Source organism: Marmota monax, unplaced genomic scaffold, assembly GCF_021218885.2.
Source record: "Marmota monax isolate L192 unplaced genomic scaffold, Marmota_monax_Labrador192_F-V1.1 WCK01_AAM20220418_F8-fsc00099, whole genome shotgun sequence".
Classification (NCBI taxonomy): domain Eukaryota; kingdom Metazoa; phylum Chordata; class Mammalia; order Rodentia; family Sciuridae; genus Marmota; species Marmota monax.
The window spans coordinates 1,911,573-1,930,728 of record NW_026692126.1 but is presented as its reverse complement, the minus strand read 5'-3'; the positions used below and the strand labels follow the sequence as shown (position 1 = coordinate 1,930,728).

The 19,156-nt window shown below is 37.2% G+C and overlaps 1 protein-coding gene across 1 annotated transcript in view; it reads right to left on the bottom strand.

The window, feature by feature from the left end:
• The window catches only part of Klhl12 (kelch like family member 12), a 30,556-nt gene that overhangs the window by 8,686 nt on the left and 2,714 nt on the right, over nt 1-19,156 (bottom strand). Inside the window, exons 3-6 of the mRNA XM_046463813.2 lie at nt 15,741-15,894; nt 14,094-14,311; nt 6,664-6,813; nt 3,700-3,814 (exon numbers count right to left, since the gene is read on the bottom strand). Coding sequence (XP_046319769.1) covers nt 3,700-3,814; nt 6,664-6,813; nt 14,094-14,311; nt 15,741-15,894 — 637 coding nt within the window. The remainder of the gene's footprint in view (nt 1-3,699; nt 3,815-6,663; nt 6,814-14,093; nt 14,312-15,740; nt 15,895-19,156) is intronic.

Sequence of the window (19,156 nt, the reverse complement as noted above, 5' to 3'; positions counted from 1 at the left end):
GCCAAACTTATTTTCCTTAAAATTTGTATACGAGTTTTTATTTAGTCCAATATGCTTTCCTTTGTTATTTGCTTTTTGCCTAGAAAGTCTCCTCTGGAAGGACTCCCAAGGGCTTAATATCCTTGGATCCTAAGTTGGGGACCAATACACAAAACAATTTGACTAATATGTATAACAAATATAAAAGGGTCAACTGGAAGGAAGCTTGTTGTTTTTTGCCAATAAATGTATTTTTTTTTGGTTTTGTTTTTGTATGGAATGCAGGGGTGCTTTATTACCAAGCTATAAATCCAGCCCTTTTTATTGAGACAGGGTCTTTCTGAGTTGATCAGAGTCTTACCAAGACACTGAGGCTGGCCTCAATCTTGTGATCCTCCTGTCCTCCTGACTTGCTAGGATTACAGGCATGCACCACTTGATGGCCCTCTCCCCTTGTGGTCCCTTTCTTCTCTTCTACTGATCTCCCTTTGCTTTTTATGTGAACACCTCAAAGGGGTACTTAATTTTTTTTTTTTTTTTTAGTGAGAAAAGTGTGTCTAGGATATCTAACAAGAACAATGTGGGGGGCTGGGGATATGGCTCAAGCGGTAGCGCGCTCGCCTGGCATGCGTGCGGCCCGGGTTCGATCCTCAGCACCACATACCAACAAAGATGTTGTGTCCGCCGAGAACTAAAAGAAATAAATATTAAAAAATTAAAAAAAAAAAAAAAAAAGAACAATGTGGGGAAAAAACCCACATTACTAAAACTGAGGCATCCTGGCAGTGACGTGGTCTTTATTTTAGGGAAAGGGGAGAAGTGTGTTTCAAAATATTAGCCAGTATAGTTGTACTATAATCTAGTCAATCATTCATTCCCCTTCAGATGGAATTAAGGCTGTATTCCTTTTTTTCTGGCAACATTATCAGTTTATGGTAAGCATTCTTATATATATTCTTACATACTAGTGTTTATTTGTACAGCATAGATTCCTAGAAGTGGGGCATTTTATTTATAAATTATAGAAGTGTACATTTTATTTTGGGTTTTACATATTTTAAACTCAAATAATTACTTTGTTTAATATTAATTTCTAGACCTTCTAGTGAAGTATATTTTTATTTTTGTTTTTTGCCGTACCTGGGATTGAACCCAGGGGTGCTCTATCACTGAACTACATTCCCAAGCCTTTCTACATTTTGAAACAAAGTCTTCTAAGTAACTGGGATTAGAGGCAGGTGTCACCATGCCTGGTATGAAGTGTATTTTTATTTTATTTTATTTATTTATTTTTTTTAATATTTATTTTTCAGTTTTCGGCGGACACAACATCTTTGTTTGTATGTGGTGCTGAGGATCGAACCCAGGCCGCATGCATGCCAGGTGAGCGCACTACCGCTTGAGCCACATCCCCAGTCCTGAAATGTATTTTTAGATGTTAAAGGTCACTTTTATTTTCTCTTCTGTATGCTATTATACAGCAATTTTGCTGATCTCCTATTATTATTTTTTCTTGTCGATTTATGTGGGTTCTTTTCATATTAAAAATATTAACCATATAGAATATGTATTTTTCCAGTTCATCTCTTTGTTTTTGCCATCAATTAAAAATATATATATAACTGATATAGTTAAGTAACCTTGTGGGAATCTGTTTTTCTATCTTGGCTAGAAAGGTTCCTATTCATTAGAATTGTTGTTTAATGGGTACAGAGTTTCAGTTTTGCCATGTAAAAAGAGATCAGATGATTGATTGGTTATACAAAAATGTGAATGTGTTTAATACTATTCATTTGTATATTTAAAAATGGTCATAATGGCCAGGTACAGTGATATACACTTCTAATCCCAGTGATATACTTTCTAATCCCAGTGGCTCAGGAGGCTAAAGCAGAAGGACTGCAAGTTGAGGCCAGCCTCAGCAATTTAGCAACACCTAAGCAACTTAGTGAGACCCTGTTTCCATATAAAAAATAAAAAGGGCTGGGGACATGGCTCAATAACTAAGCACCCCTGGGTTCAATCTCTGGTACCAAAAAAAAAAAAAAAAAAGTTACAATGGCAAAATTTACATTACATTTATTTTACAATTTAAAAAGATAAGGCTTTTCATTCAGAAGTTAAACAAATATTTCTCTATACCTTCTAATATTTTTATAATTTTACATATGTGGTTCTTGTGTTAACATATACTTCTGTATATATTATATGACATACAGATCACATTTTGTCATTCTGCAGGAATTATCAGAACAGTACCATCTATAATGCCTTATCTGAGAGTTCCCTTTTTTAAAAACAATATCTTTGGGTGGTGGGATTATGGATGATTTTTTAAAAAAATATTGTTTTAGTTGTCAATGGACCTTTAATTAATTAATTTAAAAATTTATTTTGGGACCAGGAATTGAACTCAGGGGCACCTTGACCACTGAGGCATATCCCCAGCCCTGGATGATTTTTATTTTATGTTTCTCTATATTTTTAAAATTTTTACTTAGGACTAGGGATGTGGCTTGGTGGTAAAGCATTTGCTTATAATGCACAAACCCCTAGATTTGATCTTTAGCACCACCAAATAAATAAATAAAATTTGTACCTTGAAAATATGGTACTTATGGTATTAAAAAAGAGAGAAATAAAACACTATTCCCCTTAAACCTATGAGTGACCAGTTTAATTATCAATTATGTTCCTAGCATGCATGATTCCATAGCAAGATAAGAAAAAGGAAACAATAAAAATACCACTTCATATATATAGAGTAATTCATAATTTATAAAATACTTTTACACATTACAGTTAGTGTCTTGGGACAGTGAACTAGAGACAATAGGAAATGGGAAGAGAAGAACTATCTTCACACTTACTCTGTGCCAGCTCTGGTAGGAATCTTACTTGTATTGTCTCAATTAATCCTAGTGACCCAGTGGGATAAGAAACCAACCCTCATTTTAGAGGCAGAAGGATAGGCTCAGATAAACTGTTATCATGTCCAACCAAGACAGCAACTGGTGGGGCTGGGATTTGAAACCTAGGTTTGTTTACTAAAATAATAGATAACAAGAACTATGCTAGGCCTTCACAAATTACTTCCTTTGAAATAGCTTTAGAGGTAGGTGCTATGATGATTCCTATTTTACAAGTGAGGCAATTAAAGCACAGAGAAGTTGTTTCCTACCCAAGTTAATGTATCTAGTAAGTGGTGAACTGGGATCTATACCCACAAGTCTGGCTCCAGGGTTGGGCTCCTGTGCATGTCACTGCTAATGTTCCTGTATTTTCTACTATATTGGGTTACTTTTCCTTCCTTTTTTCATTCTAGAATGGAAAAAAGAACCACGCTAAGGACAAGGGGAGAAGTGGGAGAGAGTATTACCACTTACCACATGACATCCAAAATAGTCTCTCACAGAATCCAAAAATACTCAAAGAAAATTGTAACATATTACATAACACTTGACAATATATAATGTGCTTTTAAATGTTCTCTCATTTAATTTCCAAATAGTTATGTGAAATACATAGGAAAGATATTCTTGCTTCCTAGGAAAGGAAGCTTAGAATGTAATGACTTACCTAAGATGACAGAATAAAAGATTAAGAGCAGGTCTAAAACAAAGTCTTTGTACTGCTTATAGAATGTCTTTTCAATTGTATTATGCCACCTGAAAGAGGTTTTGAGAGATATCACCTAATTCAGTCAAGATGCCAGCTTACCTAGACGAGCTCTTGTCCTGGGTCCCTGCATCTGACTCCGAAGTTCAGGCCTCAGATGAAACTTCTTTGCTTCATCAACTAGATCCCTGCACTGTAAACTACAGCGAATGAAAGGCTGAAATACAGCAGAGAGCAGAGTGAGCCACATAGACCATTTCTAATACTGTAAGAGTAAAATTTTGCATACAACGAATGAATTTAATACAGAAAACCAGTTTCAAAGGTTTGTGATTTCAGAAGGATTGCTGCTAGTAACTATGCCATGGGTTTCCAGAAACAATTAAAAAATTTATTTATTTAGAAGAGATAATTTATTACATGGATCAAAAATCAAATGAGAGGGAGCTGGGGTTATTATCTCAGTGGTAGAGTATATGCTCAGCATGCTCAAGGCCCCGTGCTCAATCTCCAACACCCTCACATCCAAGCAAAGGATACAAAAAGATATATTGAGAATACATATATATATTCCCCACTAACGTTGGCACTTATGAGGAATTACTTTTATTAGTTTGTACATCCTTCTAGAGATTATACAAATACTATTAATTAATAGTACTAATTAATTCTTAATTAGTAAGAATTTAAGGAAAAAGCAAAAGGCTTCTGTCATTTTCTGGGATGAGAGGGAGGAAATATATCTTGTCTGAAATAATTTCCCCAGGGTTCACATGGGCACTGTCACAATGCCCAGGTCTATTTCCAAGGAACTCTGTACTGTCATTTGACTCTCAGATTCGCTATCCTCCTCCATTCTACTCTGGTTCAGAGGATTGCCCTGAATGAACTATGTCAATAAGGTTCCATAACCCCTGGCTTCTGGTTGGAATTGGCCCTACCAAAGGTTAAAGTTTCTCTTAAGACAGCGAGTCTCTCCATGATTCTCTTTCCTTTCATGTTCTCATAACCACTCCTCTACTTTGGCCTTTCAGGATTAAAGGTTGTTAACATCTTGGCCGTACAAAAGCCCTGTTATTTCATTTTCTTTTGTTGTTTCTCTACACCAACACCTTTGTAAACAGCTCCTCTATAAACCTTCCTTAAACTGTACTATTTTGAGCACACCATCTGTTTCCTATGGGGACCCTGACTGATACAAGCTCTAATTACATAGCGTATCTATTAACCTGGTCCAAGAAGGTTTTAATATGAATTGGAAAGGGAAACAAATAATAATAGCAAAGACACAGTTCTTTTCTTTTAGGGAATATCATGCTCCAAACATTCTTTATTTTATATACTAGTTTTTATGCGGTGCTGAGGATCAAACCCAGTGCTTCACATGTGCTAGGCAAGCACTCTACCATTGAGATACAACCTGCAAAGAAACAGTTCTAAAAGCGTTTATTTACTTAACACCTCTGAGGTGGATAACATTATTCTCTTTGTTTTGTTTTGTTTTTGTGGTTCCGGGGATTGAACCCAGGGCTTTGCGCATATGAGGTGAGCACTCTACCAACTGAGCTATATTCCCAGTCCCCTGTTATTCTGTTTTACAGACAAGAAAGCTCAGGTACAAATATACTAAGTAATCTGTCTAAAGCTCATATAGTAAGTGCTGGATTTGGGATTTTAGCCCTGATTCCGGCTCCAGAGTCAATGCACTATCTATAATAGATAGGTGAAGAACTGGACACGAGGGACCAGGTACAGTGGTGCACACCTGTAATCCCAGCTACTGAGGAGGCCGAGGCAGGAGGATTGCAAATTTGAGGCCAGACTGGGCAATTTAGCAAGACCCTGTCTCAAAAAATACAAGGGCTGCTGGGTATGGTGGCAGATACTTGTAGTCCCAGTAGCTTGAGAGGCTGAGATAGGAGAATCACAAGTTTAAGGTCAGCCTCAGCAACTCAGTGAGGCCCTAACCAACTTAGAGAGAGCCTGTCTCAAAATAAAAAATAAAAAAGGGCTTGGGATGTGGCTCAGTGGTTAAGCATCCCTGGGTCCAATACCTAGCACCAAAGTAAATAAATAAATAAATAAATAAATAAATGGGCTGGGCATGTAGCTCAGTGGTAGGATACCCTGGGAGGAAAAAAAGAACAACAACAACAAAAAGAATTGGATGCAAAGCATATGTGCATGGTTTGTAAGAAAGAAAATGTTTTTGTATTTAACTTCCACACTGACTCAGGGCTGAGTCCACAGAAGGAACTCATTTGCTAACCTGGACCTATATGTTATAAATCAGTGTTCTCCCACGGTATGGTTAAAGTAATAGGTGGTATGTATTATAAAACTTTTAAAAACATACTACAAAAATCTTAAGTTGAGGAAACACTTCTGTAAGTAAACTCAACATTTAAACAAAGTTGATAGTAAAATGCATCAGTTGGGCACAGTGGTACACACCTGTAATCCCAGTGACTTGGGAGGCTGAGGCAGGAGGATCAAAAGTTCAAAGCCAGCCTCAGCAACTTACTGAGGACTTAAGCAACATAGTGAAATCCTGTCTCAAAATAAAAAATAAAAAAAGGGCCAGGGATGTAGCTCAGTGGTAAAGCATCACTGGATTCAACCCCCAGTTCCAAAAAGAGAAGAAGAAGAAAAAGAATAAAATAAAATATATCAAACTACATTCACGCTGGCTTCACTAGAGGGCAAAAATAAAGAGGCTTTAAGTAAAGCATATCTGCTCTTTTTTTCAGGGCAATCTATAACAATTTGTGTGCAATAGGGAAGGGAATAAAGTATATCATCTGATGTTGTTTAAGTAAAACCCTTAGAGGTATGTAAACAAACACACACACACAAAATTAAATTAAACCACAGATTTTGACTAGTGTCAGGAGTCTGACTTCTACTTTTCTTAGAAATGTGCCTGATGAGTATCCAGCACTATCCTCTCGCATTCCTGGAGAGGCAAACCAAGCACACTAAAATGACCAGTTTTAAGGACACAGTAAATATTAAGCTATAGGAGATAGTCAAGGGTTTGGATTCAGAGAGTCTTGCATGACTTACCTCAGCATCTATTACATCTGTAATGTACCTGGGCGTCAGTAGGGGCATCCGCACATATTGTAGCAGGTCAGGCAAAGATTCTTCTCGCTCTTTCTTGGCATGCTTCACCCAATTGATGACAGCCTCAAAGACCGGCTCTTCAGAATCTACCTGTAAATGTATAATTACACATCATGAATTTTTTGCTTTTATGATTAGCTCACAATCTCAAAAAGTGTAACGATGTTTACTTGGTCCTTTCTGCTCTCTGTTGCTCAACACCATTACTTCCCATCTTCCAGAAATAGGTAATAAACACTCTTTTGGAAACAATTTCTTTGGAAACAATCTTTTTAGACAAAGATTTTACACTGTCAACTTTGATTAAACAACAACAACAACAGAGATTAAGATAGTACCCAATTAATATAATAGGTCACTTGTTGCCCATCGTGTCAGAATTTTTCCCATTTCTGAATTTTTGCCTGGTTATTTCTGCAACCTTAGGGAAAGTGGGTAGGAGAATCTGTTGTCCAAATCAAAACTGGCTCTTGAAGTAACTTTTATTCATAATTCTGGTCTAAATATTCTGGGCTTATCCTCCAAATCATCACACAAGCTCTGAAGCAGAAGCTTCTATTGTCATCATCTGGAATGCTACAGTTTTCAAAGCACTGTCACTTAGCATTTAAGCAACTATTAAGTATTAGGCACTGTGTTATTTGAGATGTTATATATAATTAATCATTTGGGGAACTTAGGACTAGGCTTGTATATAACAAACTTGATAAGATAAGACCTCCTAAAAAGCCTTATGTTATACCACCAGGACACTAAGTATAACAACACCTAGGACTTCCCAAAGACAGACACCAAAGAATAGGTCCCTGTGTCCTTACCACCAGGCACTAGGGTATGTTCTGAGAGATACCTTTTAGAGTATCACTGGGACTAGATTAAAAAAAAAAAAACTACCCTGTGAGCTTTTTTTTTTTTCAAGAACTATGGTATTCTGGAAGTGCAGAAAGTGTTCCAGAAAGTTCATTCATTTGATGGATTTATTGAAACCCAACTAAGTGCCAGGCATTGTCCTGAAACTGACTATGTAGCAGTGAATAAATCAGATATGATACTTCCTCTTAAGTGGAGAGGCAACTGTTAAATGGAAAACTGAACAATCTGTTAATACGTACTCTATAGGAAAGTACTAGTGATGAGAGAGAATAGCATGTGATTTCCTAATTTACATTGATGGGTCAAGGAAGGCCTCTCTGGAGAAGCAATACATTTCAATCTGATGGATGAGTAGCACATAGCCAGGGAGAAGGAGAGTACTCTAAGGAAGATAGAAGAGCACATTCAAAAGTACTCGTTCAGCTGCACTTTCCAATATGGTAGCTACTAGCCACTCATGGGTATTACATTTAAATTAACTAAAATTATATCAAAACTTTAGCTTCTAGTTGCACTGATCACATTTCAAATACCTAACAACAATGTGTGGCTAGTGGCTATTAAACAAGACAGAACAGATCATTTCCACTTTTACAGATTTTTTTCTGTATGCTGTTGAACAGCACTCTCCTAGAGAAAAAAAGAACTGGCAGCTTGAGGAAATGATAGAAGGCTAGTGTAGTCGAATGAATGAGGAAATGGAAAAATGATAACAATAATCCCAGCAGCTCAGGAGGCTGAGACAGGAGGATTGCAAGTTCAAAGCCAGCCTCAGCAATGTGAAGCACTAAGTAACTCAGTGAGACCCTGTCTCTAAATAAAATACAAAAAAATAGGGCTGGGGATATGGCTCAGTGCTGGAGTGCCCCTGAGTTCAATCTCCAGTACCAAAAAAAAAAAAAAAAAAAGATAACAGATGATGATGGAGAGGTAACTAAGGGCAAGATCCCAGAAGGACATAAGACGACTGGATTTTACTTTAAGAGAAACTGGAAATTATTAAAAGGTTTCAAGCAATCTAGAAATATGAGAATTTTGGTGTTTTATACAGATTACCTGGGGCTGGGCATAGTGGTGCACCACTCCTAACAACTAAGGGGGCTGAGGCAGGAGGATAGCAAGTTCAAAGCCAGCCTCAACAACTTAATGAGGTCCTAAGCAACTCAGTGAGACCCTGTCTCTAAATAAAATACAGAAAAGGGCTGGGGGGTTGGGGTTGTAGCTCACGGGTAGAGTGCTTTTCTAGTATGTGTGAGACACTGGGTTTAATTCTCAGCACCACATATAAATAAATAATATAAGGTCCATTGACAACTAAAAAAATATTAAAAAGGAAGGGGACTGGGGATGTGGCTCAGTGGTTAAGTGTCCCAGGATTTAATCCCTGGAATCAAAATCAAAAAACAAACAAACAAAAACCTGGCTTCCAAAAGTAGAATTTAGAATGGCCAAGAGCTGGAAGATCAATTAGATGTCATTCTGGTATAATATGCAAAAGATGAAGGCATTTAGATTACAGTTGTGGCAGTGTGATAAAGAACAGATGTCCTCCGGGGGCACTGGTACATGCCTTTAATCCCAGTACTTGGGAGGCTGAAGCAGAAGGATCCACAAGTTTAAAGCCAGCCTCAGCAACTTAGTGAGACTCTGTCTCAAAATAAAAAATAAAAAGTGGGTAGGGATATAGTTAAGTGCCTAAGTGCCCTTAGGTATTACCCCCACCCCTCAACACACACACACACACACACACACACAAATGGATGTACTAGAGAAGTATTTGGGAGGTCAAAATATTCCAGGATATTGATGGAGTAAATTCAGGGGAGGGTGCAGAGGGTGTCCATGATTTGGTAAGTTTTTGTTGCTGTTAAAGGAATGATAGTTTAAAGCAGATGCATGCTAGATTCTTGAAACATTCTAGATTTAAATTACTATCTATCTATTTTATTTATTTATTTGTGGTACACAGAGCCTCACACATGTTGGCAAGCACTCTATCACCGACCTACATTCCCAGTGCCTTTCATTTTATTTGAGGGTCTTCCTAAGTTGCGGAGGTTGGCCATGTACTTGCTATCCTCCTGCCTCAGCCTTCTGAGTAGTTGGGATTACAGGTGTGCGCCACCACGCCCAGCTTCTAGGTTTAAATTAGATACAACAATGTAAAGATGAGTTTTTCAATCATGGGAAGAACTTCTTACTTTTAATGAAGCCAAATAAATGAGAATTGCAGAGAAACAGCTAAATTTGGGGGGAGAAAAACTTCAATGTTAATGCTTCACTATAGAAAAAAATAGTTTCTCTTTAATGAATTTTCACGAAGATTTCTCTACGTATCAGCCACTGGCTTTCTCATTTAATGCTCAGAATAGTTCTATGTACTAATACTAATATTATTTTCATTTTATAGGAGAGGAAATGTAAAGTTAACAGATAACACATGTTACACAGCCAAGACTATACCCAATTCTGACTGTAAAATCCATGTTATTTTAACCAACATGATATACTTCTTCCCACTGTTTTATATACTACTGTTTTATTTAATAAGAGGAAGTGTTAGCAACTGGGAATCAAGTCATCTGGTTCCTATTTCTGGATGGTATATAAATAGAAAAATATGCCATTTGTTGTAATTACAGATAAAAAGCAAAGGCCAGTCTTACTATATACTTACGGAAAACTAAAAAAAAAAAAAAAAACAAAAAAAAACCCTCTCAAACTGTTTTTCATGTAAGCTTCTAACTTCTGAATAAGGCTTTGTTACATTTTACTTTGTTCCTAAGTCTTCACAGCTCCAAAATAAAATAAATTACATCTGAATTGCTTTCTCATTTGGAAAATTACGAACAAACTGACCATGTGACAAAGCTCCCAGCTTTTGTGGTTAACAGAAGAGACTCTGGAGCCAGAATGATTGCATTTGAATCCTGGCTCTACTACTTACTAGGTGTGGTATAATGGTTAATTTCCAAGCCTCGGTTTCTTCTTTCAAAAATGGAGGTATAGGGGCTGGGGTTGTAGCTCAGCGGTGGAGCGCTTGCCTTGCGCTTGCCTCACATGTGCGGGACCCTGGGTTCCATCCTCAGCACCACATAAAAATAAATGAGTGAAATAAAGGTATTGTGTCCAACTACAACTAAAAAATAAATATTTAAAAAAAAAATGGAGATGTAAGAATTAAATAAGATAAAAATACCAAGAGCAGACTTCTTAGAATGGAAGCTCCAAGAAACAGATTTTTGTCTGTTTTGTTCACAGCTGGATCCCAGCACCTAGAAGTGTTCTGGGCACATAGTAAGTGCCCAATAAATATCTGGTAAATAAACCAATAGTAAATGCTGAATAAGTACCGGCTATTTTATTATCACATACAGTGAACTTTATGTCTATAGTGCTTATTTCATTCACTATATTTATGGATAAATCAAGAAAAATCAAGCAAATTGCCAATTTTCAAGCAAATCTAACAAACTGCCAGTTTCCAAGATTGAAGAATACAATTTTTGGCTATGCTTGGCCTGTCAGCACAAGGATTTACATGTCCTACACCATGAGAAGAGAACTAAGATTTTAACATATATATATATATATATTTTTGTTACAGATGGACACAATACTTTTATTTATTTATTTTTATGTGGTGCTAAGGATTGAACCCAGCGCCTCACATGTGCTAGGCAAGCGCTCTACCAGTGAGCCACAACCCCATCCCCCTTTAGCATATTCTTGACTCAGCAGTTTTTGTAACAGTAGTCTCTTTGGGCTGAAACAGCATGTGAAGTTGCAAGATAATTCCTCTTTTGTTAGAAACAATTTCACCAATGTGTCCTAATAAATTTTCCCTCAGAAAAGTCACTAACCTGTAACAAAAAAGTTGGCTAAAATTAAAAAAAAAAAAAAAATATATATATATATATATAAAATATAATAATACATATATAAAATTAAAAAAAAATATATATATATAAAATCTGTCATTTTGTTACATAAAAATCTTAGTTCTGACAAAATAATTCAGGAAGTAATCATTTGGTTTACAAAAATATATCAGAGGCCCAGTGTGGAGCATGCCTGTAATCCTAGTGGCTTGGGAGGCTGGGATAAAAGGATCCTGAGTTCAAAGCCAGCCTCAGCAAAAGCAAGGTGCTAAGGAACTCAGTGAGACCCTGTCTCTAAATAAAATACAAAATAGGGCTGGGGATGTGGCTCAATGGCTGAGTACCCCTGCGTTCAATCCCTGGTGTATGCCCCCAACCCCCCGCAAAATCACAGAATTTCTTTTTTCTTTCTGTTTAATTTTTTTTTTTTTTAGTTGTAGATGGACACAATATCTTTATTTATTTATTTTTATGTGGTGCTGAAAATCGAACCCAGTGCCTTACATGTTTTGCAAGTACTCTACCACCGAGCTACAACCCCAGCCCGAGAATTTCTTCAAGCAACAAATTCCTCCTGCGGCACTTAAGACTATTAATCAAATTTTTAATTCTTTATAAAATTTAAATCTCTTTTGAGGTGCCACTAGCTTCCATGAGGAAACCCCTTAATGAAAATTCCAATTTTCTTATTACCAGAGGAGCATGAGGAGAAAAGTGAGGAGAATCTTACTAGTTTGCCTAGAAAATCAAATTTCTCCTAAATGGGGGAAACAAAATCCAACAGTCTATCCTACCACTTGGCTCTGACAGGTATTTTTCCAGAAGTTGCTATCTACAGAATTAGGCTATTAGAGATTAAAACTACAGGTGTCAAAGGCATTGGATTTTTCACTCCAATTCTAAGCCTAACTATAGACCTATCTGCATAAAAACTTTGCTAAACTTCTGGTACTTTGATTTAGAATTGGGGTTGACTAAGATTCTTCTTGCTGGGTTCAGTCACTGAGTGGGTACCTGGCACAGGTAGTTTTTCCTCTGCTAGATGAAGCACTACTCTTTTAACATCCAGTTCACAGGACCCTTCCTTCCATGCCTGTGCAACTCTGTAAAGCAGTTATGTCTGGCTCTTGCTTATGCAGGCCCTCATTTTTTTACCAAACTTTTTTTTTGTGTGTGTGTGGTAATGGGGATTGAACACTGAGGTGCTTAATCACTGAGCCACGGGCTGGGGATGTGGCTCAAGCGGTAGCATGCTCGCCTGGCATGCGTGCGGCCCGGGTTCGATCCTCAGCACCACATACAAACAAAGATGTTGTGTCCGCCGAAAACTAAAAAATAAATATTAAAATTCTCTGTCTCTTAAAAAAAAAAAAAAATCACTGAGCCACATCCCCAGCACCCCCGGCCTTTCAAATTTTTTTTTTTTGAGAGAGGGTCTTGCTAAATTGCTTAGGGCCTCATTAAGTTGCTAAGGCTGGCCTCAAACTTATGATCTCCTTACCTCAGCCTCTCTAGTAACTTGGATTACAGGTATGCACCACCATGCTCAGCCCAAAGTTTTTTGTTTCTTCCTTTTTGATCCACTCCTGGGCAAAAGTTTACTCTTCTTTTTGTTTTTGGTACTGGGGATTGAACTCAGGGGCATTTAACCACTGAGCCACATCCCCAGCCCTTTTGGTATTTTCTTTAGAGGCAGGGTCTTGCTGAGTTGCTCAGGGCCTGACTAAGTTGCTGAGGCTGGCTTTGAACTTGTGATCCTGCTGCCTCAGTCTCCAGAGCTGCTGGGATTTCAGGCATGTGCCGCCCAGTGTGATTTTCTTACTTTGTATATGCTCATTATTTTCATTATATTCTGTTCTTTTTTTGTCTATATGTCTGTGTCTAGTTCTACACTGTGAATTGTATTTTACCAGTTTTGGATTCATAGCACCTGTTTTAGTGATTGCCACATAGTAGATACTCTCAATAAATCTCTGTAAAATGAGTAAATGGATAATAGTATTCTTTGGACCTTTATCTTGCTTCCAATCTCTGCTTATTTGGCTCTATTTAATAGTGGTTCTTAACCACTAGGATCATATATTTAAGGAAGAATATGGTAAACTCCTTCTCCATAAACAGGCAAATAAATTGAAGTCTTTGGAGCCAATATTTTTGGAGCCAGCTTAATTATGAAGCTCTGATACAGAAGCATAGTAACTCCTTTGCAAGTTTGTAATGGCCCTGTTTTATTTTATTAGAGCATTATATTTATACATATTATGTGAGTTCCTTCTGACATAATTATACATAAAAGGAATCTGATTTCCAATCCCCATTCCCCTTCCCACTTCTCCCTCCCCCTTTTCTCTTTACTGATCTTTTCACTCCTATATTTATTTTTTATTGGTTTTCTTGATTGACTTTCAAATACAAAAAAGGAGATATTCCCTCTAGAGAGTGTATAAATAAATAAAACATGATGTTATTAGATTCATTCCATCTTTTTTTCCTTCCTCCCTCCCTTCTCATCCCTTCCACTCCCCTGCTCTCCCCTGAATCATGAGATCTAATCCCCTCCCCCATTGTGATATGGCCCAGTTTTGAAGAAACCATAACACCAAGTCAAATCTTTACCTGAATTTCATCACACTTGATTAGCTTTTCCACCTCTCCTTGACTCAGAAGGATGAACTCTTCATGCTGTACCACTTCAGGAAAATGCTTCTGGCTAAAAACCTCAGCTGCTTGCATCAGGTCAACACAATTGTGAGTTTCAGCAAAGTCCCTGATACCCAGGCAATTAGAAGGGTCCAGTTGACTTTCTAAGAATTCACAGCAGGCCTGCTTCACCCCTAGAACAAACATAGGTAGTGAATATACTTCCAAGACATTTGGGTCAGGTGTGAATTGGTCTTATATTCTTGGATGTCAACCATCATCTTTGTATGTTCTCAGAGGAATACCAGCTCAACACCTAAGAAGCAGATTAGAAAATTTATTTTATTTTTTCAGTTCCAGGGATTGAACCCAGGGGTGCTTAACCACAAAGCCATATCCCCAGCTCTTTTCAATTTTTTTTTAAAATTTTGAGACAAGGTCTCACTAAGTTACTGAGGCTGGCCTCAAACTTACAATCCTCCTGCCTCAGCCTTCCAAGTCACTGGGATTACAGGTGTGTGCTACCACGCCTGGCTAGAAATTCTATGTTTAAGGAATTAAAATCTTATTTCTGCCTTATGAGCTATGTCACTTTCATAAGAATTTTATATCTGCCTCTGCTTCATCTTTAAAATGAGTATAGCAAGATGAACTGCTTCCAGGGACACTAGCACAATTAAGCAAAACTATAAAACTTGGAAATCAATCTATAAAATTAATTAATAATTCAGCAAATGTAACTATTTTATACTCTACATCAAACCTTATTAAAAGGCTCCAGTGAAGGAAAAAACAGAAAATACTACAAACAATTTCATACTTCTCTAATCAGAAAGATCAAAGTAGGGGTTGTAGTTCAGTAGTGGAGTGCCTGCCTAAAATTCTACTATGCACAAGGCCCTGGGTTCTACCTTGGTACCACATTAAAAAAAAAAAAAAAAAAAAAAAAGTTCAGAGTGTAACCTTAATTTTATAACTCTGGACTAATGCAAAAACTTCTAACTATCTTATCCTGGAATAAAAATGGAAAATATTTCAATTATATGTATATAAAAAGCAAAGAATGAAAACAGCCTGGAAACTGGAAGGGAGATTATGTCTACTTGTGTGACTTTTACGCTGTCATTTTCTTATATCATGTTAAATTTTAATAGATATTTTACATGGATCAAAAATTTAAAGATACAAAAAAGTTTACCATGAAAAGTGCCCGTAGGCTCCATATCAATCTGGCCATGTGATGGCCAAGCAGTTAAATATATCTATACAGGCAATGAATACCATCAGGTTCCATTCCTCTTTGGCTTAGAAGAACGAACTCTTACAGGGGTATCATATACACGTATGTGTCAGAAAATATATATATTATTCATTCTTCCACTGTTTTAAAAAACAGAAGAGGTGTAAACACTCTCTTTCATAGCTGGATACTCATATTTGGAGAGGCTTTTTCATAATGTTATTGACATTTGATCTTTCATTGCTCAAAGATTCAAAAACCACGGATGGTAAACTTATGTTCCCATAGTTGGTTTCCATGAGTTTTATGATTAAGTTTATATCTATTTTAAATATTTCCAGGGCTATTCTGGTATGAACAAAACCAACTTTCAATGTCTGTACCTTTCAGCTGAAGCAAACAGGCTGCAGGGAGCAGTTCTTGTACATTCTCTACTGTCACGTGGACTGTTTCTGTGTATACAAAGTCCAACAGAATTTCCATGGTAGAAGCAGTTAAACCTTGGATATCAACATATGGTTTCCCCTTCTCTGAAAGCTGAAAATTCACAGGATAAGAAAGACTACTTTCTATCTAAGAATATTTTCTAAGAATACTTCTACAACATAAAGGTAAAATCTCAAATCCCCACAGATAAAAAGGATGTTAATAATATCAATCATATAAACATCTTTTTTAAAATGATGATCTATTTATTAGATTTGTATAAAGGAAATAGGGCATAAATTTGGAGCTTTTCAAATGGAGAAGGCAGTTATCTGTAACCCTAGGAGTATAGAGAGGTAGAATACCAATTTTACGAGTGAATAATTTAAAATCCCAACTCCATATTAAAACAAAAATAGATATTTTAAAGAATAGAACAAATGCAGTATGAATATACCACTAGTGTCCATGAGCTTTTTTTTTTTTTTGGTAATGGGAATTGAACTCAGGGGCACTCAACCACTGGGCCATTTCCCAGCCCTTTTTAATATTTTATTTAGAGACAGGGTCTTGCTGAGTTGCTTAGCACATTGCTTTTGCTGAGGCTGGCTTTAAACTCATGATCCTCCTGCCTCAGCCTCCTGAGCCACTGGGATTACAGGCATGTATCATTGTACCCAGCCATGTGCTTTTAACATACAAAATATGAAGCTTCTAGAGGATCCTGTGGGCTATAAGTCCACATTTTCCAAATTTACCAAATTCTGTCATCTACCTTTAGACTAAAGTTGGTAATGATGAAAAGGAACATGCAGATTACCTCAAGGGGCCTTCTATTAACATTCTGAATACAACTGAATTGTTTGATACTTTTTCAAAAAATGGGTCTTTGAGATATTAGCTCTGTGGCAGAGTCCTTGCCTAGCATGTGTGAGGCCATAGCTTTGCTCCTTAGCACACACAAATACAAAATTCAATTACAAAATATTGGGATGACTCTATTTTAGGATTACTGAGTAACTTGTAATTGGTTGTACATTTGGTCTAGAATAGTTCCTTGAAATAATGAGTACTGATAAGGCCAGATAATCACAGAAAAATGTGGGGTTTTTTGGTATCAGAGATTGAAGTACCAGGGGTACTTAACTACTGAGACATTCCCCAGCCCTTTTATCTCTATTTTGAGAGAGGGTTTCACTAAATTACATAGGGCCTCACTAAACTACTAAGGCTGGCTTTGAACTTGTGATCCTCCTGCTTTAGCCTCCTGAGTTGTTGGGAATACAGGCGTGTGCCATCATGCCCAGCAAAAAATTGTTAGAGTAAAAATCTTCAACTTTACAGGCAATAATCTATCTGAAAGCTGATTACCTCATGAAAACTTTACTAGATCTAAACTTTAGTGATATTACCCACAAAACTCTAGTACACTTACACTATGAACTAGATGGCTTTATTATCTTTGATTTCTTCATCAAATCATAGAGAAATCAAAGCATTCTTAACAAAGCAAAAACACAAATCAATCCCTGACATTAAAAAACATCACTATGGGGCTGGGGATGTGGCTCAAGCGGTAGCGTGCTCGCCTGTCATGCGTGCGGCCCGGGTTCGATCCTCAGCACCACATACAAACAAAGATGTTGTGTCCACCGAGAACTAAAAAAATAAATAAATATTTAAAAAAAAAAAAAAAAAAAAAAAAAAACAAAAAAACATCACTAATAGCCAGCTGTGGTGGTACATGCCCGTGGTCCCAGTGAGTGGAAGGCTGAGATAGGAGGACTACAAGTTCTATGCTAGCCTGGGAAACTTAGCAAGACCCTGTCTCAATTTTTTAAAAAGGGCTGGGGATTTGGCTCAATGGTTAAGCATTCCTAGGTTTAATCCCTGATGCCAAAAAAAAAAAAAAAAAAAAGATATGAGTATGTGTATTCTGTCTTTCAATAAATCAACTGTATTTCCAATAGACAATCAATTTAAATATGAAAATTATTATATTTATGTAAGAGCTCAGAACATTTCACATTTACATTTTGCACCACAATCTGTCAGCATGCTTCTTGTTTACGATTATTTCATCTAATTCCCACATCACCTGGTTAGATGGTTTGCTGGGAGCCATTAGCCAAGTAGGTATGACAATTTCCTTGCCAGCATACCCCATGTTGCTGACATGTTGCAGTGACATTGAATGTAGGTGACCTTGCTCAAGGACCAAGGCAGATTAGGGTGTTCCCGGTTTTAAGATAATCCTGTTTAGGGCGTTCCCAGTTTAGGTTCCAGGTTTAAGGTTTAAGATTATTCCTGCTGGGAATAGGGCGTATCCTGCTGCCTGAGTTCCCCTTGAGTTCTCACGGGATTCAGACAGTATATTTTGGGAGACAGAAGCCCAGTGGGAGTGGATTTGGGCAGAGAACGTTGGATTTCCCCAGAACGTGATTGTAGACGGCTGGTATGAGTTCGGGAATAAAGAGTTGCTGTTTGAATCTACAAGCTGTGTGGTGGCTCGTGATTGTGTGCCCAGCCAGACTGCGGCATTTGTGCCCAGCCAGACTGCGGCAATGGTTAAACATGATGTTGTTGTTACTTAAGAGATAAATGATCTAAGGTTTACAGAAATTATATGGGGGCTGGGGTTGTGGCTCAGTGGTAGAGCTTAGCATGTGTGAGGCACTGGGTTAGATTCTCAGCACTGCATATAAATAAATAAACAGAGGTCCATCAACAACTAAAAAAATTAAAAAAAATAAGTTATATGACCTGAGCTTGGTAACTTAATTACTAAGGGACAAGGAGACAGGTAAAACCCAGGTCCTCTGGTCTCAGTCCTGTGATCTCTCATTTGCACATTTGAGAAACATGTTATGGCTGGAAGATAACAAGGAACCATCTAGTTCAACCATTCTTTTACACATCCACCCAGTGCAGTTAGATGACTGCTAGGGTTCATACAGAACTGCCAAAAAAACAAACCTAGAATTCCAGGTCTGGGCACTTTCCTTTAAATCAATTACTCTTAAGAGTAAACATAAGCCACGTATCATTTTTGCCTGATAAAAACAGTTTTTAAAAAAAGAATGATTTTACAAAACTCCATACTTATTTCTCAATGTGGGAAAAAATAATGTAGACAAATTTTTTCAAGCTGACAAAAAACAGGATGCACAATATATCATTAGCAGCCCATTTCATGCTCAGCAGCTGCATTCTCCTTACCCAGTTACCTGCCAACTGCTTCTCATGGGAGATATTGTGGAAAACAGTATAGCACAGGGATATGTAAGGTTATGTTACATAAGATCATTTTAAATTAGCCTACATTAGCAGGAACGACCTGTCAAGTTTCTGTTTTTCCTACCAACCAAGTGAC